This window comes from Pyricularia pennisetigena, chromosome 2, assembly GCF_004337985.1.
Source record: "Pyricularia pennisetigena strain Br36 chromosome 2, whole genome shotgun sequence".
NCBI classification, from domain to species: Eukaryota; Fungi; Ascomycota; class Sordariomycetes; order Magnaporthales; family Pyriculariaceae; genus Pyricularia; species Pyricularia pennisetigena.
Genome location: NC_043741.1, coordinates 1,593,406 through 1,617,603, shown reverse-complemented (window position 1 = coordinate 1,617,603; position 24,198 = coordinate 1,593,406). Strand labels below are relative to the sequence as shown.

At 52.0% G+C, this 24,198-nt stretch overlaps 8 protein-coding genes across 8 annotated transcripts; 4 read left to right on the top strand and 4 right to left on the bottom strand.

Annotated features, from left to right (window-relative positions):
* Positions 1 to 4: 4 nt before the first annotated feature.
* PpBr36_00424 (uncharacterized protein) lies at positions 5 to 1,096 on the bottom strand (the record flags this gene model as incomplete). Its single annotated transcript, XM_029887617.1, has 3 exons — positions 5 to 220; positions 570 to 845; positions 959 to 1,096. Coding segments are annotated over 3 exons (630 nt in total), but the record flags the coding sequence as incomplete, so codon positions are not given.
* Positions 1,097 to 2,868: 1,772 nt separating this feature from the next.
* PpBr36_00423 (uncharacterized protein) lies at positions 2,869 to 4,597 on the bottom strand (the record flags this gene model as incomplete). The annotated part of the gene is made up of 2 exons (XM_029887616.1): positions 2,869 to 4,282; positions 4,350 to 4,597. 2 exons carry the CDS (start codon positions 4,595 to 4,597, stop codon positions 2,869 to 2,871), a joined length of 1,662 nt encoding a protein of 553 aa, XP_029751296.1.
* Positions 4,598 to 5,007: 410 nt separating this feature from the next.
* On the top strand, positions 5,008 to 8,007 carry PpBr36_00422 (uncharacterized protein; the record flags this gene model as incomplete). Its single annotated transcript, XM_029887615.1, has 1 exon — positions 5,008 to 8,007. One exon carries the CDS (start codon positions 5,008 to 5,010, stop codon positions 8,005 to 8,007), a length of 3,000 nt encoding a protein of 999 aa, XP_029751295.1.
* Positions 8,008 to 9,374: 1,367 nt separating this feature from the next.
* On the top strand, positions 9,375 to 13,554 carry PpBr36_00421 (uncharacterized protein; the record flags this gene model as incomplete). The annotated part of the gene is made up of 2 exons (XM_029887614.1): positions 9,375 to 11,876; positions 11,974 to 13,554. 2 exons carry the CDS (start codon positions 9,375 to 9,377, stop codon positions 13,552 to 13,554), a joined length of 4,083 nt encoding a protein of 1,360 aa, XP_029751294.1.
* A 2,557-nt stretch (positions 13,555 to 16,111) lies between these two features.
* On the top strand, positions 16,112 to 17,660 carry PpBr36_00420 (uncharacterized protein; the record flags this gene model as incomplete). Its single annotated transcript, XM_029887613.1, has 2 exons — positions 16,112 to 16,424; positions 16,495 to 17,660. The coding sequence occupies 2 exons, from the start codon at positions 16,112 to 16,114 to the stop codon at positions 17,658 to 17,660; spliced, it is 1,479 nt and encodes a 492-aa protein (XP_029751293.1).
* A 410-nt stretch (positions 17,661 to 18,070) lies between these two features.
* PpBr36_00419 (uncharacterized protein) lies at positions 18,071 to 19,219 on the bottom strand (the record flags this gene model as incomplete). Its single annotated transcript, XM_029887612.1, has 2 exons — positions 18,071 to 19,074; positions 19,180 to 19,219. 2 exons carry the CDS (start codon positions 19,217 to 19,219, stop codon positions 18,071 to 18,073), a joined length of 1,044 nt encoding a protein of 347 aa, XP_029752472.1.
* A 665-nt stretch (positions 19,220 to 19,884) lies between these two features.
* PpBr36_00418 (uncharacterized protein) lies at positions 19,885 to 20,661 on the top strand (the record flags this gene model as incomplete). Its single annotated transcript, XM_029887611.1, has 3 exons — positions 19,885 to 19,981; positions 20,090 to 20,419; positions 20,504 to 20,661. The coding sequence occupies 3 exons, from the start codon at positions 19,885 to 19,887 to the stop codon at positions 20,659 to 20,661; spliced, it is 585 nt and encodes a 194-aa protein (XP_029751393.1).
* Positions 20,662 to 21,144: 483 nt separating this feature from the next.
* Positions 21,145 to 23,509, bottom strand: PpBr36_00417 (uncharacterized protein; the record flags this gene model as incomplete). The annotated part of the gene is made up of 3 exons (XM_029887610.1): positions 21,145 to 22,634; positions 22,715 to 22,766; positions 22,826 to 23,509. 3 exons carry the CDS (start codon positions 23,507 to 23,509, stop codon positions 21,145 to 21,147), a joined length of 2,226 nt encoding a protein of 741 aa, XP_029752476.1.
* Between the last annotated feature and the right edge of the window lie 689 nt (positions 23,510 to 24,198).

The window sequence follows — 24,198 nt, the reverse complement described above, 5'->3', positions numbered from 1 at the left end:
ACACCACCTTCAAAAGGTGATCATGAGCCTGCCCTTGTGTCTTGCTCGTCCACTTGATGCCACCAGCCGGGACCGGGGTGGATTGCTGGGCAACAATCAAAAAGACAAGGAGGCCCAGTTTGAATGTCACCCTAACATCGTGGGACCTACGACGGAGGCAAACGGACGCGAGAGCCAAGAAGGTCCCATGTACAACCTGCTCATGCGAAGTCTCGCATAGCTAACGGGTACCGATAACCTTCTCTTTTAAGAATACCCACTCACCCACTCTGGTTGATCATGGGTCGAAGCACAGGAAAAAAAAAAGAAAGGGCCACCACTAACCCCTGCATATACCCATGTGTGATGGAGCCCTTTGGGTCGAAGCTAATCGGTCTTCCGGGTCCGATTGGCTGAGTAGCTCGCGGCTTTTTAAAGTCCTCGTAGAGGGAGAAGGAGGAGTGAGGGCAGGAGGGGAAAGACAGAGCAAAAAACCCTCATCTACCGCAAAACGTAACCATCATTTCCGTCAACTCGCCGTCGACCGCCCCCACCCCTCCAATGGAAGCAAACAAAAAAAAACCCCCAACCAGTCCCGAGAAGCCTTTGTGTGCCCCAGTTGCCCAGTTTGTCCATGCCCCGACCAGAATCCAGATGCTGTAGCCGCCTGTCTGCGCCGCCCACAAGCCCGCCAGGCCCCCCTTTTTCTTCTCTGCCTTGCTGCAAGTGAGGCGATCATGCAAAAAATAGCAAGGAAAGCCAGCGCCACAAGCAAGATCCAGATACCATGCAAGTGTGCGTGCGGTTGTGCTAGCACTGGGAAGCTCCGTTGAAGAAACACGCCGAGCAATAAGCTCCGTCTCGAACTGAATCGATGGGTAGTATCTCAATCGAAATAAGAAAGAGAAAAGAAACCATCAGCGCGTTTTAATTTACAAGACCAGGATCGGACATCAGCGTCGCGCGAACAACTCCTTACCTGTTTTTCTTCTCCCGTATCATAGTGGTACAGAAGTGTGTTGAACCTTGACAGGTGGCTTGAGGCTTGGCCTGGTGCCGCTTCTGCAAGCTCACAGGGATTTACAGACGATACTTGCCGCGCCACCACGCCGCCGCCCTGGCGGATTTTTTTTTTTTTTTTTATTGGGGAAAAGGCCCAGGCTTTTCGCTGTACCTGAAAATAGCATCCACACACACACACACACACTTTCTACGCATCCGCACATACACACCCAAGGGAAAGGGGAAAAAGTAAGAATTGCCAGGGGCACTTGGCTAGTTCGATGATGGAGAACTCGCCACTCTAGAATCCAGGCGATCCGGGAGGCGTTTACTCCGTGTTAGACATGCCTTCTGGCGAGACAATGGGGATATTTCTTCTGCCTCTCTCCTTTCGATCAGGTACCTGAAGAAGCAGAAAACTTCTCCATCATAAAAAAAGTAATCTGAGGCGCCCTGTATGCACGAACGTGACTTTGATTGGGATGAATGCGTGCCCTTTTTTTGTGCAGTAGGTTCAGCCCTGGTCCTATCTCCCCCACAGTCCCTTGCCAGCTTCCCTGCAGGCCCCGTCAGATTCGAAACTACCATACGGTAGTACCAGACTGACAGCTGATTTTGATTGGATGGTTGTTTTACAACTAAATGTGCTGGCTCATGTGTGATGTTTCAGCTACGAACAGTTCCATGACTTCAATATTACTTGGTTTTGGTCTAATTAATCAGTAATTAGTGACCATCCAACATTTACTTTTCACTAAAGAAATGAAGGGCGACTGGTCTCCTGACCTTTCTAGAGTTGGCGCAGAAATAGAAAGAAAGAGACAAGAACCCCATATCCAGGTCATGCCGTCATTGAACCCAGCCTTGCGAGTCTAATGATCTGCAACAGCTTGGGGGGGCATCGCCCGTCTACATAAGTGCCGCCTCTAGCGCATGACGATCTCGGGGGATCGGACGGCGAGCAACTTATGACAAAAGACGTCAATGCCGGTCCACACGGGAATGCAGATCTGCTCATTGGAAAGGGTTGAGACTGTTTAAGGATCGGACGAGGCCTTTTGATTACAGAAAGCCTCGTTCTCGACTCTGACTCTTAAATAAATAGCCTGTTGGGCAGCTTTGTGATACCATGTAATTTTACCGACGGTTCGACGTCTTGAGATCACTTGCGTCAAGTCTAAGTTTGAATGTTTCCCCGGGGAGCCCGTCATCTGATTGAAAGCAAACTACTTCGCTTCCGTTCTCGCCGAATCTTTTTGGGGGCGGAGAGGACAGGATGACAACATGCCGATCCTGACCCTGCGGTCGTCATTTGTATTATTATTTTTTGTGGTCATTTGGGGGTCGCATTCGGCATTATTCGTCGGGCAAGAATCCCTTTTGTACATATCTCTTGCGACTCGGCGAGCTGAAGCTGTATCTTTGCTTCTATGATACATCTGGACCCTGGAGAAAAGAAACGCCTTTGAGACACGGCTGCGCCTTGAAAAGAACAGAGAATAAAAATATCATAAAAATAAAAATGACCTTGCCTGATATCTAAAATAAACCAAGGTGCATTTATAAACCTACCGCGGTACACTGCCTGGCCTAGATTCTTGGCTGACGAGGATGTCCACACATCGCCCAAGGGCGGATGCATATCACGTATCGAGTTTTTCCGAAGAGGCTTTACATAGGAATAGATTTGGAGGTTAAATTTACGCTAGGTTTTTAATAGAAAAGGCATATTGCCGGCAATGAAAACACTAGCACCGAGATGCAACATTGCACGCGGGGAAACTCCATGTAACATGCACTATCAAAGAATGCAAAAGAACTCTGTAGAGATTGGCAGGCAATCATGGCAACAGACAAACTCATTACTTAGCTAGGTACCTTGGTTACCTATGCGTCATTCATAGACTCATCACTGTCTGAGCCATCGCCATCCTCGTCGTCGTCCTCATCGTCATCATCGTCCTCTGAATCACTCTCTTCGTCGTCTCCAGCGTTGTTGACGCCAATTACTCTCTCCTTCACCTCGGCGCCCTTGTTGTCGGCTATTTTGCCGGCAAATGCACGACGAATGGCCGGGTTGGTGCTCGTGTCCCACACAGTCACGGTTCCCTTGCTTCCTGCAACCGACAGGCGGAAGCCAACTTCGGCATCAGGGGCAAAACTTGTCGAGAACACCTTGCCGACGTCAAGGTTGCGCGAAACAATCATCGACGGACCCGATTCCTGGATGTTCCAAAGCTTGACGGTCTTGTCTGTTGAGCCGGTGACCATGAATCCGGGAATAACAGGGTTGATGTCGAACGAGGATATAGACTCGTCATGGGCCTGCAAAGTCCAGGTGGCCTTGCTGGCAGCCGGGTCTGAGGGCGCATTCCGCACATCGTAGTAGTGAATTATTCCGTTTTCTGTCGAGACGAAGAAGAAGTTGGGGTCATGAGGATCCCACCTCACATTCTCGACATCGCTCTCGACGCCCCAGCGGGGTGCCTTGGCATCGGGGGCGCGCATGTCGGCGGCCACTATAGTCCGGTCGTAGCTTCCGCTCAGAAGCACCGTTGATTCGACCGGGTGCCATGCCACTGAGCACACCTTGTCGGTGTGGTACTTGTATGACTTGGCACACTTGGTTGTGTTCAGGTCCCAGAGCTTGACCGTCTTGTCGGCTGATGCAGAGGCGAGCAAGTTTCTGTGTTTTCGGTTGGCCGCAAGTGCTAGTACGGCGTCAACGTGAAACTCGTCGTTGACCTTCTTCGACTTCTTCTTCTTCTTCTTCCTGCCTGATGCTTCATCTGCGTTACTTCCCTGACCCAGAATCGCGTTCGGGTACATGCAGTCAATCGTGTCGAGATCCCAAATCTCGATATCAGGGTCCATCGTGCCGATGGCTACAAAATTTGCTGCTGCATCCTTTGGAGTATCCTTCTTCTCCACGGCGATGTCTAGCCACTCCACACACAGTGGTATCGCGGGGAGCATGATATCGTGGTGGACATAGAGATTATCGGCGGCATCCTCGTAGACATAGACTTCCAGATGGGCGAGCTCATCTTCCACCTTTGCGGCTAGTAGCAGGTTGTCGGTCGCCAAGATTTGGAGATCTTCCCTGTCATCGTCGTCCTCGCCCGTCTTTCCATCTTTGAGAGTGATGTAAGGGTCGTCCTCGTTGTTCTCATAGTAGGCCAGCGACTTTACGTTTCCAAAAATACCCATGCCCTGTCCCGCTACTCCATTCGGGTCTTCATCATCATCGTCGTAGTGTTCCAGATCGTATTCCTTGAGATCGTCGTCGTTTATGTCGATTCTGCAGGCCAAGTTAGATATTCATGTCCCGTTTTGGGCATTAATGCGCCGCCATGGAAAATACGTACTCTGTGGATTCCTTGGACTCCTTCAAAGATTTTTCGTCCTTTGACTCGCGAGCAGTCTTTGTATCTCCCTCTTCACCGGCTTCATCCTGCGCCTGAGCCTCATCAAGGTCGTCCTTGGCATCGTCCAGTTGCAGCTTGGCCAGATGCGCGATGCGCTCAAATTCTTCCTCGTTAAAGTCATACTTCTTGGGAAATGGTGCCGCAAAGCCTCGCGGCACCCAAGTTGTAGTGGTTATCATGGTAGACATTTTGTCTTGTATGTACTTTGGTTGGCAGCTTGTAATACTGCCTTTACTCCTGATGCTACAAACCTGCTCGAGATCAAATTTGTTTATTTCCCACTCCTCTGTCGAACTTTTCCCCTCACTGATGAACTTTTTTGTGGGTCTTATCTTATCAGTAGACAGGGACATGGGAAGGTTACTTGGTACTCCAGCTAAGCTTGCCTTTTCAGTCACAACAAAGTCTCCATGATTTGTGGAACTCAATAAATAGCAGTCGGCCTCCTTTCTTGCCTTGCGACCCCAGCCAAACAACCCCAGGCGGAAGGAATTCTGAGGTAGGAGGGAGCCAGGTGAATGAGGAAAAGCAGAAGCTTCAGTCATCCTCAATTGCCAGTAGCAATCAATCAGCAGCGCCCATCTCTTCCCCCTTCGAGATGTCCGATCGAGACAGTAACCCCAAAAGACGACGCCTCGACTTTAACCCATTGCGCTCTGACGACCGCTACAGCTCGCTGCCGACCAGAGAAAGCGGTAGAAACTTCAAGGAACTGCCGCGTCGGTTTCATTTCAGCCGCGACAGGAGAGATGGCAATGGATCAGGCTCAGGCGTGACGACGCCTCGTGCCCGGGATGACGCTTCACCTCAAGCGGAACCTCCCGAAGAGGACGAGACCGCGCTGGACCGCGACTGGTACGCTGGCGATGAGACTGGACATATATTTGGCGACGAGTACCACAATCCATTCTCAGCGTATGCCGATGACGGCCTGGCCGAAAAGGAACAGATTGAGAAGAAGACGGGTCGTTTCGACCGGATGAGCGCCCGGGCACAACAAAAGCAGAGGGACATCGATGCCTGGGAGACCAATCGTATGCTCACGTCGGGAGTCGCTCAGAGGCGGGATCTGGGAGCCGACTTTGAGGATGATGAAGAGGCCACCCGCATACATCTCCTTGTGCATGATTTGAAGCCTCCGTTTTTGGACGGCCGCACCGTATTCACCAAGCAACTCGAGCCTGTGCCCGCAGTCAGGGATAATCAGAGTGACATGGCTGTTTTCAGTCGGAAGGGTAGCAGGGTGGTAAAGGAAAGGAGACAGCAGAGAGAACGCCAGAAGCAGGCGCAGGATGCAACGAACATGGCTGGTACCGCACTGGGAAACTTGATGGGCATCAAGGGAGAGGAAGACGGCGACAGTGCGCTTCCAGTTCCCGAGGACCAAGCTCCTGCCGAAGTCAAGGCCGAAAAGTCGGACAACAAGTTCAGCGAGCACATGAAGAAAAACGACGGGGCGAGCAATTTCAGTCAAACCAAATCACTCAGGGAACAGCGCGAATTCCTGCCCGCTTTTGCGGTCCGAGAAGATTTGATGCGGGTGATTCGAGACAATCAGGTGATTATCGTGGTCGGCGAGACTGGTTCTGGCAAAACCACACAGCTCACTCAGTTTCTGTATGAGGACGGCTACGGTCAACTCGGCATGATAGGCTGCACCCAGCCAAGGCGAGTTGCTGCAATGAGCGTAGCCAAGCGTGTAAGCGAAGAAATGGAGGTCAAACTTGGCGGGAAGGTCGGTTATGCAATCCGTTTTGAGGATTGCACAAGCAAAGAGACCGTCATCAAGTATATGACCGATGGTGTTCTCCTGCGCGAGTCTCTGAACGAGCCAGACTTGGACCGATACTCATGTATCATCATGGACGAGGCACACGAACGTGCGCTCAACACTGACGTTTTGATGGGCTTATTCAAGAAAATACTGCAAAGGAGGCGGGACTTGAAGCTCATCGTAACGTCTGCGACGATGAATGCAAAACGCTTTTCTGATTTTTTCGGTGGCGCGCCGGACTTTACCATCCCTGGAAGGACATTCCCCGTCGATGTCATGTTTTCTCGATCACCGGTGGAGGACTACGTTGACCAGGCTGTCCAGCAAGTTCTTAATATCCATGTCTCCATGGGAACTGGTGATATTCTCGTGTTCATGACAGGACAGGAAGATATCGAGGCAACGTGCGAACTGGTTCGAGAGCGTTTGGATGCGCTAAATGACCCTCCAAAACTCAGCATTCTGCCAATATACAGTCAGATGCCTGCTGACCTACAGGCCAAGATCTTTGACAGAGCACCGCCTGGTGTCCGTAAATGCATCGTTGCCACGAATATTGCAGAAACGAGTTTGACAGTTGACGGAATCATGTACGTGGTCGACGCCGGTTATTCGAAGCTCAAGGTTTACAACCCCAAAATGGGCATGGATACCCTTCAGATTACCCCGATTTCCCAAGCGAACGCCTCACAAAGATCTGGACGTGCTGGCAGAACGGGCCCGGGCAAGGCTTTTCGGTTGTATACGGAGAAAGCATTCAAAGATGAGCTCTATATACAAACCATACCCGAGATTCAGCGCACAAATCTCAGCAACACCATCCTGCTCATCAAATCACTTGGTGTGAAAGATTTGCTGGACTTCGATTTCATGGACCCGCCGCCTCAGGACACGATGACAACATCACTTTTTGACCTTTGGGCGCTCGGAGCTCTAGATAACCTTGGAGACATGACAGACCTCGGCCGCAAAATGAACTTTTTTCCGATGGACCCCCCACTGGCAAAGTTGATCATCATGGCGGAGGAGTACGGCTGTACCGAGGAAATGATCACAATCGTGTCAATGCTTTCCGTGCCCAACGTCTTTTACCGACCCAAGGAGCGACAGGAAGAATCGGACGCGGCGCGAGAAAAGTTCTTTGTGCCAGAGTCGGATCATCTTACGTTCTTACACGTATACTCGCAGTGGAAGGCAAACGGATACTCTGACGCGTGGTGCAGTCGCCACTTCTTGCATTCCAAATCTCTCAGGAGAGCCAAGGAGGTGCGAGATCAGCTCCTCGACATCATGAAGACGCAGAAGATGGACATAGTGAGCTGCGGGACAGACTGGGACGTGGTACGCAGGTGCATCTGCTCTGGATACTACCACCAGGCTGCGAAGGTGAAGGGTATCGGCGAGTACATCAACTTGCGGACTAGCGTGACAGTCCAGCTTCACCCGACCAGTGCGCTTTACGGTCTTGGGTTCCTGCCCGACTACGTCGTCTACCACGAGCTCATCCTTACCTCCAAGGAGTACATGTCGACCGTGACATCGGTCGACCCGATGTGGCTTGCTGATCTAGGTGGTGTCTTCTACTCGGTCAAGGAAAAAGGGTACTCGGCACGGGACAAGCGCGTGGTAGAGACGGAATTCAACCGCAAGATGGAAATTGAGGCACAAATGGCCGAGGACAAGCGTAGGGATGAGGAACAGAAAAAGGCGGATGCGGACAAGGCGAACGGGAAAGGCAAGCCAAGTGGCGATGGGGCCGGGAAGAAGTTTGTCACCAAGGGTTCTGTGAGGAAGCCTGTTATGAAGAAGCGTGGGCGTCCATAGGCAGGCAGACTTATTACGTACAGTTCAACCGGCGGAGGGGCACGGTCCAGAGGACACGATGACTGAACGTTTTGCTCAACGGGTTTCGTCAGATCAAAGCGTATATCAATCAGCAGGGATCTGTCTCGCGAGGCTACCTGCATTTCATCCCATGCACTACTATAGACTTCCCACAACAGCGCTTGCGCCTTGGGGATTTACGTATAAAGAGACATTGGATGATTTAACGATGTTTCGCTGTGGCAGCCAATGTCATTTATGGAAAAACAAGAAAACTACCCAACCTTGCTACTCTACCAATCACACAGGCTACAAATATGGAATTACCTAACTACTAAGCTTGCAAGATTACCAAACACACCAAACACACAGCGCTAGCCCGTCTGGAATTTTTTCTCAAGATGACCAGGACATTCAGGTTTTGGGAGAGACTATTACGGACTAGGGTCTGTGCTGATGCTTGGATTTTTTTTTTTTTTTTTTTTTTTTTTTTTTTTTTTTTTTTTATTTTCTACCAGGAACCAAGATCAAAATGCGGGCCCGGCAGACCAGCCTATGGGCTGTTACAAAAGGCGTACCTAGATGAACTCTCTTTTTTCCATAGATACCTCCAAGGTACGAATCCCAGAACACAAAAGCCCAGACACCATCAGCTATTCAGAGCTCGTATACCCTTCACCTTGGGCATGCGACCATTGAGCATTGGATGAGTCTACGTTGGTAGTGGGTTGGAGTAATAAAAGACAGACAATTGACATGTTGGTGTGTCGATGGCAGCTCATGTTCATTAATGATTGATAACCCACCTAAACGTCCGAAAAATGGGCAAAATCATAAACAAGCCCGGCCATGGTTCAGGACGGCTGGTGTTTACGTTCCATCAAGCGGCAACTGATTCAACCCCCATGGAAAACAAAACTTATTAACTGAGGCTTTTCTCTCTCGCTCTGATTCAGCCCCCATGATGAACAGAGAAATATCCCCTGGGGCCCTAGGAGACATGAATGCGTCTATACGCCCTCCCCTTCGCCACACACTTTTTTTTTTCTTTTTTTTTTTTTGCATGTGATATGAAGGCTTTTGCTTGAACGAGTAGTAAGCCTGAAACGGTGCCATTTTGCCGGAAGCCCGAGATTAGTTGGATTTCTTTTCTTTCCTATTATCGTCAACCTACTACAGAACGCTACGTCATATCTTTTATTTATTTTTTCATCTTATACAATATAAGACAGACCCTTGTACTATCCTTCATTAGAACTAAATCATCTACGAACACAAGTCGGATGGTGGCTGCTGACNAAAAAAAAAAAAAAAAAAAAAAACCCCAATCATCCATCCCATCCTGTTGCATTGTTCCCGATCTAAGAATGGCACGACATGAGCCACCGTCCCCCCAGAATGCCTGGAAATCGAATACAGGGGCCCGACTTGGCACTGAAATTGACAATTCGACACCACGGCGACCCACTAAACCGGGTCCCTCCCTGACGTGGGTCGCCCCAGGCAAGGGGCACCACTCCAACTCCGACCACGCTGCAACGTCGACAGTCAACGATTCCATCCCGCAATCCTCTCCTCCTTCAGCAAGACAGCAGCAGCACAAACATGCGCCGTCCGCCTCCACCATGGCTGCCGAAACCGAGGTGCAGGAATACGACGATTTTGGACTACCGATAAGGAAGTTTGTGCCTCCTCCGCAACCACCACCACAACCCGAGACCGACTCGCCCGGCGCAGGCGAGCAGGCCGTCGACAATGATTCCGCCACCGCCTCCAAGAGGAAGTGGAGCTTGAGCATGCGAAGAGGACAGTCGACCGCGAGCCAGACAGGCTCCAGATCCTCGAGCATCGTCTCGCAAAATCCCAGCAAGAACGACGTCGAGTCCGGAAGCGAACAGAGTTTCAAAGATGCACCGTCCAACCCCGTCACCAGAGCACCCACCCGTGAGCGTCCTGGTGATGTTGGTGTCGAGGACGAGCCCCTGACCCCCGTACCGCCGAATATTGTCACAGATACGACAGCATCGAAAGAAAAGGCCGTGGAGCCTCCCGAGAAAACACCGACGCCGCGAGACACTGCTCCTTTGTCCTCAGAAAAAGCAGGCCAGGCGACTGAGAAGAAGACGCGAATGCCAGCGGCCAAAAAAAGTGATCAAAGGGAGCAAGTGAAGCTCACAGATGCCAAAGACAAGCCGCCACCTGCCACGGCCCCGGCTGCGGGCCATAGTCGGGAGCTGAGTGTTGCCAGCGTCACGAGCGTCACTAGCAACGCCACCGAGTCTGCCCAGGTGTCTGAGTTTTCACACCAGGCTCTCACCGCCAAGAAGGAGGAGGAGGAGGAAGACAATGACGGCGGGTGGCAGACCATGCCGTCCTTTGCAGCTTACGACATGTATGATGACGACGACAGGCTGGTCGCCAAGGAGTTCAAGGAAGAAGACGACGACCAAAAGTATGGTTACGGCGGGCTCGGTGGTGCAGGCAAGGGGTACACCAGGGTGCTAGTGGACGATGATGCCGACTCGGTCACGAGCATGGATGATAATACGCAATATTTATTTAGCAAAGCGCAGGGGACGAGCCTGACGGAGGAAGAGGAGGCGCGCGATGCGGTGTCGCAGATGCAAGCCACCAAAGACCTGCTTACCGAAGGTCAGCGTATAGCCTATGTCGGTATCACCCGTCTGGAAATCTTTGGCATGGTCAAAGAATTTGAACAAATGGAACAAACCAAAAAGTCAAAGAAGGAGATACGGTTTGCGTCCGAGGCCACAAAAATGTGGGCGCAAAAGATGATGATCCGGCTTTACGCCCACATGGAAGTCAGCGCCGAGGAGCAGGTCATGATAGAACAGCTGACAGACCATGGTGTGCGCACCGAGGATCTGACGCCTGCGCTTATGGCAAATGCCAGAGTCAAGAACCCCATGGCAGAAGATGCGCAAGAAGGGGAGGCTGAAAAGGGAGACGCGTCCAGCTCTGGTTCGACACCATTGCCAAAATCCCCAGCCACCACGACAAATTTGACTGCTACATCCGACGGGTACAAAAAGCACGACAATAGTGACTCGGAGGATGATGAAGAATGTGCTGCTCCTCCACCGCCATACCAGGCTCACGCAATGGACGAGATGGACAACGTTCAGACGCCAAACCAGATGACCAAGTCTGCGCAGATAGACATTGACCTGCGGTGGACCGTTCTCTGTGACTTGTTCCTCGTCCTGATAGCTGATTCGGTCTACGATTCGAGGTCGAGGTGTCTGTTGGAAAGGGTAGGCAAAAGCCTGGAAATCACGTGGCTGGAGATTTGCAGGTTCGAGAAGAAGGTCACAGATGCTCTCGAGATGCAGCAGCAGGCAGAGAAAGAGAACTGGAATGAGGAAGAGCACATGGACTCGCGGCGCAAGATGGCGCTCAAGAGGAGGTACGTCATGATGGGACTGGCGACGGTCGGCGGCGGTCTCGTCATCGGTCTCTCGGCCGGTTTGTTGGCGCCCCTGATCGGCAGCGGCCTGGTGGCTGGTTTCGCTGCGATAGGAGTGGGAGCGTCGTCGACTACGTTCCTGGCCGGCGCCAGCGGTACGGCCATCATTGCGTCCAGCGCTGCCGCATCTGGCAGTATCATTGGTGTGCGAGCAGCCAACCGCCGTACCGGATCCGTCCGCACTTTTGAGTATCGACCACTTCACAACAACAAGAGAGTAAACTTGATCATCACAGTGTCGGGTTGGATGACAGGCAAAGTGGATGATGTCCGATTGCCCTTCAGTACAGTCGACCCTACCATGGGTGATATCTACTCGATTTTGTGGGAGCCCGAGATGCTACGGAGTATGGGAGACACCATCAACATTTTGGCCACCGAGGTAAGTTTTTCTTTTTTTTTTTCTCTTTTGGTTCTATTGACCCCAAGGTTGGCGTGGCAGCGCTGTGGGGGAACGATGCTGACATTCAAGTATACAGGCCCTTACACAAGGATTGCAGCAGGTTTTGGCCAGTACCTTCTTGACATCTTTGATGGCCGCTCTCACTCTACCGGTCGTTCTCACTAAATTATCCTATCTGATCGACAACCCTTGGGCCGTCTCTCAAGACCGAGCCTGGGCTGCCGGCTTGATCCTTGCTGACTCACTGATCGATCGCAACCTCGGTACCCGACCTGTCACACTGGTTGGGTACTCGTTGGGTGCCCGTGTCATTTTTTCCTGCCTGCTTGAGCTGGCACGCAAGGGAGCTCTTGGCCTAGTACAAAACGTCTATTTGTTCGGCGCCCCAGTTGTCGTCAAACAGGACGAGTGGCTCCGCATCCGAACGGTGGTGTCTGGCCGCTTTGTCACCGGGTTCAGCAAAAGTGACTGGATATTGGGCTACCTTTTCCGCCTGACCAGCGGTGGCATCCGACGGGTAGCTGGCTTGGCCCCGGTCGAGGGCATACCTGGAGTCGAGAACATGGACGTGTCCGAGTTTGTCCAGGGACACATGGACTACCGTGCAAAGATGCCACGGCTCCTGCGCGAGTGCGGTTGGATTGTCGAGAGCGATGAGTTTACCGAAATCGAGGACCCTGATCCGGAAAACCATGCCGCACGCCAACGTGAGCTCATCAACGAGATTGAGGAAGCCAGGAAGGAGATGGAAAAGGAAAACAAGGCCAACAAGGGCGGGTGGCTATCTTTTGGTCGCAAAAGGAAGGCTCCCAAGAGGAAAGACTGGGAGATCTACGAAGATCAAGGCGACAAGAACGCCAATGGAGGTGCGGCAGCGCCGTCTGGCAAGACCGAAGACAAAGAGGGCAACAATCATGGTGTCCTCTTCGATGTGGATGCCATCCGCGCTGAGCTGGCCAAGGAGGCCTCGCGCGGCGGTGAAGCGGCCGAAGAGATTTTGCAAGTACGAGAGCTGCCATCCACGCTGCCGCCCATGAAACTAAGCACGGCAAACTTGATCCCGAGCCCCGGCTTTGCTCCGACGTCAGCCATGTCAACAGCGTCATCTTTTCCAAAGTCACCTCGGGATAACCTGAGGTCGGCTCACAGCGCCGGGGCGACACCAACTTATCGGACATCCTACGAGTACAGGTTATCCGAAGAGCGATCGCCTTCTTCACTCAAGGCACCTGGGCAGCAATATCCGGCGACTGGTAATGGCTACCGTGGAGCAAGCCCTAGTCACAAAACGTTTGATTACGGTGGCTTTGGCGGCGGTGACGACATGGATGGCGGTATTCAGATGACTTTCGACACGTCCTTTGATGACACGCCCCACCGGCACGAGGCTGCGCCGCCTCCTTTGTACCCGACTTCGAGCGCCGGTGTTACGACAGAGGCGTGGACGCTGAAGAAAGACGCGCCCAGTGCAGGTTATTCAACGGCCAGCCCCTCAATCACGACAAGCACAGCGGCGCCGGCGGGCGCAGGGCGACCGATCATAGCAACGTCACAGTCAACTCCTGCGGTGCCGCCGTCGAACCCATGGGCCAACTATGATGATGACGACGACCCAGAATTCGGGAAGGAGAAGGAGATATCCATGACTTTTGCATAATTGGTTGCGGCAGACGGTGATGGATACGCCAGTACACAAAAATAAATGTTTACTGACCACTCGTCAAAGCCAATGTTTTTTTTTTTTTTTCTTTTTTTTTTTTTTTGTGGTTTGAATTTGCTCTTGTTTCCCCCCTTTTTTTTTGGGATAATAGCGTGTAGTCTAGACTGGCATGGTTGCTTCGAGGTGGTAGCACAAAGGACGATGAGCGATGCATGTCTTTAGATAAGAGAAAGGGGAGGGAAAGTTGTTCACGACCTCAAAAGTTGACGAGAGTGGGTGTAAGGTACCTCTGATCTGTGCCCGCAAGGATCAAGTTTACCCGGCATGTTTAGGTTTTGTTATTTGTTATTTGTGACTTTATTGGTATAAGAACATAGATACCCGGTTATTGAGAACTTGGAAGTGAGCAAGAGTCTTTTTTGTTTCTTTGCTTGACGATCCTCCGACACTTAGCAGCCTTTCTTCTGTCGTTACCATAGGAAGGATATTTGATCGGCGATTGGCACCCCACAGCTGTCATTGTTTCTAGTGTATACCAATTCCAGTTGCTTGTCCCGAAGGACCTAGCCCGAAAGAAATGTGCCAAGTATGTCAGGTGCTCTTCCAGCTGACGAGTAAAAGACAAGTAAACAAAAGCCGGGTCGGGGTGGCAATGGAAAAAGGGAGGAATCTTATGTTGTAATAAGCAGAGCAAAGCAAGCGCATTTTTCTGTTTCTGTGTATGAAAGGTTGGTGTTGGTTGCGCCGATCGAAAGCGAACTTGAAACGAGCGGAAAGAATCGCCCAAGAACACCCCCTGTCCGGCCCAATAAAACCACCTGCAGGTCGTTATATTGCTGCTTACTCACAGCCTGTCCAAAGTCTCCATTTTGCTGCCGCCTTTTTTTTTTTTTTTTTTTTTTCCTTCCTCAGTCTCTTTGATAATCAGCCTGTGGGAGATTTTAAGATGCGGTGATCTTTTCCCTGTCTCCTGTCTTCTGAGTGCCGCATCAGCCACAATGGGGAAGGGTTGCAGTGCAGGTGTTTTGTTCTCGTTCTTTTGTGTACTGTAGGTGTAAGCATCCCTCATATTGGACCCCCCGCAGCCGGGTTCCTTTGTCACTGGCTGAGGTTTCGGTCACACAACCGGGCCCTAACGCGAAAGCGGAAAGGCGCTAAACACTGCACAGCCCACACTGGCCGTTTAGCGACTATCCTCCAATTTGGGTTTGCAGCTGAGCCGCCGCTGGGCACAGGAAAGGATGAGGGGGGGGGGGATTGAAGTTGGTCACATCTACATACACTCTATACCTGGACACTGATGTGATTATCCTGCCCGGAAAGGGTCAACAACAATAACTTGGTTTGCCACCACTCTGCCAAATGCAACAGATTGATGCACTCAATTTCACCTTTCGGACTTCAATTATAGGGACATAAAACTCGTCTACCGCTTCAGCCCATCCCCCGCCAGAGACCAAAAAAAGCCCGAGGCGATATCCCGGAGCAATAGCCAAAATGGAATCAATGATGTGATCACCAAAGATGGTGCTCAGTCATCGCCAGCCTTGCAAGCTTCCATTTTGCCTACTACTACGCAGCGGACCTGGGCCTGTGGGGCGGTACCTGGAACCTGAATGCGCATCCTTCCTTCTCTTGGGAGGGGGCATCAGTGATTGGTTGCATGTCTCTCAAGGCACCCATCTTTTGCTGACCGTGTCTTAAAATAAATCATGTCTCACTGTCGCCGCTTTTGTTTCTTTCTCACTGTGCTTCTCTCGGGATAAAATAACCCCTTGAGAATCCCATTTACCTTACAGTACAGCCCCGTGAGATTTGTTCGCCCCCAAAAAAGGCATGGGTTCCCAAAAAGAAAAAGAAAGAAAAAAACGAAAAAAAAAAAAAGAAAAAGAAAAAATTGGGCCAGGCGGCATGTTACCCTACAATAACCACTCGCGGGTCCCATATTCAAACGAATAAGGCCAAGAGAAATGAATGACTGCTGCCTTACCTTAGCGCTGCCGCTTTCGGGTTGTGGGTTTGTTGAAAGAAAGGACCCCTGGGGGCTCAAATCGGGGGGTTCTTTGGTTCTTTCTTTTGGGTCGATCGCGGGCATGTACCCGGCCGCAATGCTCAAAAGGGCCACCAGGATGATCATATGTGGTGGGTGGTGGGCGGGAGGAAAACTGATGGGCACGCGTTGATGAACAGCCACCAGCCCGTCTCACCCACTCAGGCAGCACTGCCCTTTCTGTTGCACTAACAATTCGTCTTACATGCTTCGCATTTTACCCCTTGTCTCTCTCTCTCTCTCTCTCTTCCTCTCTCTCTCTCTTTGTGTGGCCGCGGAAAAGCCAGTCAAACGCTTTTCTTTTTCTTTCTCATTTACTATTCTGGCCGAGATCGAGACCAGACCGGGCAACCAAAGTTATACACCAGAACTTAGCACTAGAATACTAGGATCTAGTCTAGGTTCACCTCCCAGCAGATAGGATATACTTACATATCTATATCCGTTGCGGTCGCCTAGGTACAAATTGGAGCCGCAACGACGAGGGATACGACAAGAAGCGCCATGCGATTGTACTCGTCGAGCGTGCTGCTCCTCGGGGCCGCCGCGCTACAGTATGTCGGGCTCGTCGTGGCCAGGGGCGTCAGATTCGACTTTGACACCGGCCTCCCCAAGACCCAAACCCAAAATGGGACAACAAACCTGTTCACATATAACGACTTGAAGGCTCAACCCGAACCTAGTCTCCAGGTCCCATTTTCTGCCAATGCGACGTTTCGGATCAGCGAGATCAGCTTGTTGCGCCAGAGCGACCAGGTCAGCATATATACCGGTGATGGCAGGAATAGCTTCAAGGATATCAAAATGGACGTTAAAAGTATGTTTGTTATCTGCCTTTACTTGTCGCTGCTGAAACGATCTCGTAACCAAGTTGACACGCATCTCAGTGGGAACGGAGCCGATTCGACCGAGCACGCAGGTGCCAGCAGGAGCCATCGTCACGATAAGTCTTCAGTTGGAGGCAGTGGACAAACTGCTGAATAGGCCTACCGAGAGCGTCTCGCTGGGTCTCAATCAGGATGGCATGAAGATCGACTACCCCAAGCCGGTGATATTACATTTTAAGCTCACATATAGTCCTGTTCTGTCCTTGGACTCGGGCATCGGCTCTCGACAAGCAGAGTCTCCTGCAGACAGCACCCTGCCTATCGCGACCACGAAGCGCTTTGCCTTGACTCGCATGGACAAGAGCGATGTGAATTTCGCAAGGCTCGTGGCCGTGACGGAACCAATGCTCCGGGAGACCGATGATACTCTTAGCCCCGGTGGATCAACGGGGGACGAAGCAACCGAGACTACAGGGAATCCGATGCCCTCGCAGACGGTCCGGCCCGACAGCGGAAGCCTAGCGCCTACGGCTTCCTCGTCACCATCAAGCAGGAAACTATCCACTGCAGAAATCGCAGGCATTGCTGTAGGCGCTGGCCTGGGATTCCTCCTGATAGCAGGGGCACTTGCCTTTTGCATCCTCCGCCGGCGGCGCAGGAATGCCGAGGCCACCCACGTGCTTGGATACAACGGAGGCGGGCGGTCCGGCGATATCGTTGCCGAAAAGGAAGCAGCCAACGCCGCCGTGTCCGAGAGCGGGGCTCACTCGCCCTATTCCGACGACGGCCGTCCTCATTTCCACCGGGACGGGGCGCTCGCCGGGGCAGCCGCCGAGGCCTCGGTCGCAACCGGGACTGCGGGTCTCATGGCTGCTCATCACCAAGACGAACAATCAGCAGGAGCTGATTACGCCCCATACAGCGACCGCCCGTCCAACGTCTCGATGGCAGACACCGCCGTCGGGTCCGCGTCCGCCATCGGCACTGCCTCGTCGACGCCGCCCGTGGTACAGCCAATATCAACTGCTCCCGGGCCTGCGGGCGCCGCCATGGCGATGGAAGGTGAGCGTGTGCCGGTCGTGGGACGGTCAGACACCGCCATGTCTGGTACCTACGCTCATCTGGTCGAGGATGGCATGACAGCGGCTGAGATCGCCCGGCTGGAGGACGAGGAGAGGCAGCTGGATCAGGCGATCGAGAGGGCGCGGGGTGTAACGACCAAGTAGTGTGGGTTTGATTGTTTTAGCGGCATGTTAACATGGGGTTTGGTCTTTCTGGAGTCTAGCTGAAGTGTCCCCTTGTGGATCCATTTAATTTTCCTTGCACACCACCAAAAAGAAAAGTTGTGCTTTGCGTCGTGGATCGTATCCGGCCTTCCTTTCGTGTAGAAATCTGATTTTCTTTGTTTTGGGCTAGGGGATTTATTGTTTATGTTGTATATTTGACTTGGTACCTATATGTGGGGCCCGGTCCCGATCCCCCAGAAGGCCGCCACCTGGGGGGGCTTATCAAATTGAGCCTCCGTATATCGATTTAGTCTACATTGTTTCACCTGTACCGTACATGTGGCTTTCCGCTGATGAAAGTATTTAAAACCCTGTAAGCCAGGAGTGCGTAGCTAACACGTGCTGATTAGCTATTCGGGCTTCTGATCTTTCCACTTTTCCATTAGGGCATCGACATCTATCCCGCAAAGCCTTGCCCTCTCAACAAGGCCCCGGGCCCGCCCGATGACCGGAGCATCAATCATCTGGTTGTCCATTGCCCAGGCCCCGCGTCCTTGGGCTTCGGCCTTGGCGTTGGCAACAAATATCCGGACAGCCCACTCGGCCTCCGCATCCGCCACACCGAACAAGCTATGCACCGTCTCGAGCTGCCCCGGGTGTATGACCTGCTTCCCGCTGAAACCCATACCCCTGCCGTTCCGGCACTCCTCCTCGAGCCGGGCAGGCTCCTTGTAGGCGGTGCAGACAAGGTCGATGATGCTCGGGACGTCGTAAGCCCGGGCCGCCGTCACCATCCTGCTGCGAGCGTACTGGAACTCGGCCAGGGACGGCGTCCGCGTGATGCTCAAGTCCCGCGCAAAGTCCTCAGCGCCAAACACGAGCCCGGAAAGCTGAGCCAGCAGCTCGCCCGAGTCAGACTTTCTACCATGGAGCGCGGTGCAGATCTCGCGGAGGTCTTCGATGGCCCGGGCAGACTCAACGAGGGCGATTAGCGAGATGCGCCGGTAGTTGCCACTGGCAGGGCGGCTGTTGACGGTGCCGCCCCGACCGGTCTGCCTTTGCCGCAGCACTTCAAACGCGTCTCTCCGCTTCACATCTGCCATGTCGACCATCTGCGCGGCTTCCACTACGTCGCAGCTAGAGTCGACCTTGGGGAGGAGGATGGCGTCCACCTGTGGGAGCGCAGCCAGCGCGGTGAGTTCCCTGCTGCCCTGAGCAGTGTGGATAGGGTTGATGCGCGCCGCAACCTCACGGATGGACTGCGGCCGCCCGTCTAGTGACTTCAGGTGACGGAGCAGGCTCTCAAGTGCGGCATCCTTGCTGGCAAGAGACACAGAGTCCTCGAGGTCGTAGGTCACATTGTCTGATTTTAGAGTCAAGGACTTTGCGATGTGTTTTGGGGATGATGCCGGGACTTTGTGCGAGAAAGCAACCCGGCGACATTTTCTTAGTCAAGCTGTTTATCAGACGCTCGGCATAGACCATGCGGAATGAGGAGAAGAGAATGTTGCGGCTTTACCATAGAATAGCGCTCTGCGAAGAAGTGAAGTTGGAGCCATCGTGATAAGGACTACAGGCGTCGCTGACACCGGGGAAATGTGACAAAATGTCGACGATTGATGACTTTTTCTTTTCCCAAGCTGAGGTTTGTTTTTGGCTAAAGTTTACAGCATGCTAGACATTAATTAATATGCAGTAGTTCCCTCCAGGAAAGTACTGCATGCAGGCCATAGCCGAGTCGCAGACTCGCCGTCAACCAACCGATCAGCCAACCCTAACCCTTGAGCATGCGTCAGCCACATCGCCATATTGACCACGCGTCAGGAGCCAGCGCAAGTAACTAACAGTTTCTAACCCAACAAACCTCCAAAGGACTGCCGTTACACATTGATTACTTGGACACAATTGCCTGCCCACCAAACGCGCGGCAGCTCTCACGATATCCCTTGACGCCAGCGTTCTTTTGCGGAAGCTACGACAAACAAGCTCGGCGCAATTGATCGACGACGAAAAGACACAAATCCTCTATACCCAGCTTCCGAAACAGCTTCCACCCGTTCCCACCACTGCCAGCAAGCTACTCCATCTCGGCTGCGTGTACTGAGATCGCACAATCTCCGTTTCAAGAGGAGGAGGCCTTGCAGGTTTTCATCGTCAGTTGTTCAACTGGCTGCCTGAAAAGACACAAGCACTTTGATCGGCACCTATACCAGACCTGTCCCAGATGATGGAAGCACAACAGCAGCCCGCCGCGGGCTCCTTGAGCTGGAGGTTAAGCTCGCACCCCATCACGCTGTTGACCTTTCTCGCTTTTAGAGTTGGTAAGTTGTCTCCAGGCCAGGCCAGACATACACACACACACACACACACACATACACAAACATGGACTCCGTACTAGACCACAAAGACTGACCTCATTTGGCCCACAGCAAGCCTGCTCGTGTACCTTTTTGGCCTCATTTTTATAGATAACATGGTTATGATCTTCATCATCACCATCCTCCTCCTCGCCGCCGACTTCTACTACCTCAAAAACATTGCCGGCCGCCGCCTCGTCGGCCTGCGCTGGTGGAACGAGGTCGACCCCCAGAGCGGCGACTCGCACTGGGTCTTTGAGAGCAGCGAGCCTGGCACCAAGACCGTCAACCCAACCGACAGCCGCTTCTTCTGGCTCGCCATCTACGCTCAGCCGCTCCTCTGGATCGGCCTGGCCGTCTTGGCGCTCGTGCGACTCAAGTTCATATGGCTGCCGCTTGTTGGTGAGTTACAAAACCAAAACACAAAAAAGGGGCCTTGGGTGCTATTTTTTTTTGGAGATCCTTTCGACGCTGACTTGAACTTAGCCATTGCACTCGTGCTCACCATTACCAACTCGCTCGCCTTCTCCCGTTGCGACAAGTTCAGCCAGGCATCCAACCTGGCCGGCAGCGCTTTCTCAACGGGCAACTTGGCAGGGTCTATTGCGACAGGGCTCGCGGGGCGGTTGTTTTCGAGGAGTTGAGATTTGATAAATGGAAGGTACGATCATGCGGACAACGTGCTATCCTGTAGGTGCTCCTCACCCATCTTTGAGTTTCAAATGTCGGTTGCCTTTCTCCGAGCTTCAATGTCTCAATATAGCATAGCATTCAGCCCACGCCGCTACAAGACGGATGTGATAGTTGATCCCATATCTGAATTCACTAAACTTCACAGTCACTGAGTATTTATATGCGAGTTCACTTTATGTTTTAGCCGCTGGCCAAGCACATGGGGCTCTCGCCAGCAGATCCAGCAGACCAGTAACCTGTAATGTAGTCCACATATGATGAGATGGATTGGAAAGAATGTCTGCGCAAGAAATAGGATTAAATTCCACAAGGCTAGGAGCAGCTTCGGGAATATATATATATATTCAGGTTCTTGGCATCGCCATGCTTGATGCAATATCTCCTTATTTGCTTCCCATATCATGTCCAACAGGGATTGCGAAGCCAAAACAACATTAATTGACGAAAGGATTTCTCGTCCAAAAGTCAACCATTGAGAGTCCAGTTTCCTCTTCAACTGCCAAAGGCAGGGTGAGGCCGCTTCTCGTAAATCGGCCAGTAATGTAGCCATCCTGCGAGTGTTCAATAGGCTCATCATACGTCTCGGTGTCTTGTTCCCACTGCCCATCATGACCAGTATCATTCGGCTTTGAATCTGGTTCAACTCCCAATATTTCGCTCTCAATCATGGCTATATACTGTGCCATATCAGCCGACTTTCCGCTTTGTCGATGGTTGGCCGTGAGCTGGGGAGCTTCCTGAACCATCGACGGAGACCGTGGTGCGTGATTACCATAGAAATCCTTTCGGCTAGTCGACAGAGGCTGTAGGGGTGATGTTGAAGCTCCTGCGGTATTGTGATGGAGCCGAGAGTCAGCAACGTGTCTCGGGGGAAAGCCAACGTGAAGATCTGGGTTTGGCGGCAGGAGAGTCATTACGGCGTTTGGCGCTATACTATGCTGTTGAAGATTTGAGAGCGACGGCTGAAGGATTGGCGAACGTAACCCTTGATCTGCTTGCAATTCAGTGATCACTTGTCCGCCCGGGTTTTCATGTGGCTGGGACAGGGCAAAGTTATCGGCCGCTTTCTGGAGTATCTGAACAAGTCGGGACTTGGGCGGCTGGGGACGGGCAGGTATGCTTGACGGCAGTGACTTTATGGAACAAGTGGGGAGATTTGTACAGCCTTGCGTATCAACCGAAAGCTCTTCTTCTGAAGGCAAGACATGTGCTTGCTTCATTGGGCTCGGGCCCTTTTGTGCAGTTGGCACCGGCAGCGGTGGTACAACTTGGGTTGGAAAATTTTTCAGGTCTTGGTTCTTCTTCAGCTGTCGTGGATGATTCCATATGTTGATAGTCATTGTGGAAAGATCAGGGTTTGTTGCAGGTTGAAGCAAAGATGCATCACAATCAAGATTTTGGTGATTTGAGGGCTGTGCGAAGCTTGACCGTCGTGGAAATACAGTGCCGTCAAGGACTCCTGTCTCTATGATTGATCGTGTAATCTTGCCCAGGGAGGAGCTGCCTGTGAGTAAAGAGTTTGCGTTGCATTGATCAGGGCACCCTATCTGCTCTAACCTCTGCAGCAGTTCCTGTTTGAGAGGCGAGGAACTGTCACCGGAACTCCCTCTCGGATGTTTATTCACATTCCGTACTGGTGTTCTGCCTGCACTTCCATGGCGTGATTGAGATGGATATAAATCCGATCTTGTGGCAGAAAGGCGGTCCGGCATCGTCCAATATTCATTCGACGTCGTTGGCCTATGGTGGTAATGGTGTGGCCCTTTAGATACAGGGGCTGCTTTTGTGAAGAATGCTGACACCTCCTCGTTTAACCTTTCTTGTCGATTCTTCTCGCGTACACGAGCACGAGATGCGTTTTTGGCACTCAGCTCCTCATACGGAGCTTTCAGAAAATTCATGTCATGGAATTCAAGGTCAACAACTGGATACCGGTCAGATCAGTATGATCCAAGTACTTCATAGGATGGAGCAAATAATGAGTGGCGATCTATTTGAACCTACGGGGGCGCTTGATAGCATTGAACTTGCCAAACAGTCCTGGTCCTGGATGTGTCTGGTGTACAAATCAGCTATCATGCATGTTAACCCTCGATTCTTCCTGGGCGAGCTTACAGTCACACGCTCGCTAAGGATAGCATCTGATGTAAACTTGGCCACCACACCACGCGAAGGTTTTAATAAGGCGGCCTTCCTGGACCTTTGTCTATCCCTGTCCATGTTGCCATCGGCTCTGGCTTCGGTAACCTTTCGTGGATGATGTTTGCTGTGGTGCATATCGTATCGATCTTCGCGAGTCTTGTGCCGAGGCCGCTTCTCGAACTGGGATGATCTTTGGATGCGCTGCTTTGGTCTGCTCCCACAACTAGCCTCGGACGGTGACCTCTTGCGCTTGTGACCAAGATTCCCAGTCGAGATGTGATAGTCCCTACTATGTCGTCGTTGTGGGGGCTTTTGAGGGCTTTGCGAGGCGGAATTACCAGATATATGACTAGAAGGGCGCTGTCGAGTTTGACCCGGGCTCGTCACCGTTTTCGAGATCCATTTCTCAATCTCGATCATTTTGTCTTGGCATACTGAATCTCCACACTGGCCACGATCATCATGTACCCTCTTCGGAGCCGTTGAGACGTTCAGTTCTTGATTCGGACTCTTATCCCTGTAGGGGCCTTGGCCCTTGCGTTGATGTCTTCTGCGCAATACCTTGAGTGGCGAACTGTGACCAGAGACATGTCGAAGGATAAGCTGGTTCAACCATCTGTCAACCTTGGACTGGGGACTGCAGGCGTCCGTGGCCATGTCTGGTTACCTAGGCAGGGAGACGTAATTTCCAGATCCATTTGAGAATTGAAGTGATCAAACATAAAGAAAGCAAAGCCAGCGAGGATGGGCTTGCACGTATTTGCAAGACAGTTGGAATTTGAGCAACGATGCCCAGGTTAGGTAGGTGGTTGGGGCAAACAGATCGACCCCTCGGGTATCTGGTCTAGAGGTGCAATCTGGTTGCCATTGTGCGCGGCTGGTTCGCCATGATGCTGTGTTGACGGAGGAAACCCAGCGCCCGTGACCAAAGTGGCTGCAAATAGGACAGTGCCATAGTAAATTCAGAAATTCGTGGACTCGGGAGCTAGTAAACGTACAACAGAGGCAGGATTTACCTGATATATGCCTGCCTCTCATAGCTTAACCTGCCTATATCGTACCTTACCTTACCGAGAAATTTGTATTGCCGTTTTTGGATGTATGCATGCAGCAAGGGCTCTCGCCAGGTCTTGCAGTGGGTCTCTCTCGGAGGTCTGCCGGCACACCGAGCCAAGACGGAGCCAACCTGTACACAGTGAAAAAGCAACATCAATGGGGAACATTCAATTGCCCTGACAAATCGCGGCTGTTCTCAAATCGTGCTGCAAACCACGATATTTGTCAGGTATGCAATGGATGTTGAAATTGGCTAGGTACCTTACCTACGATCAGTACTTGAGTGAACA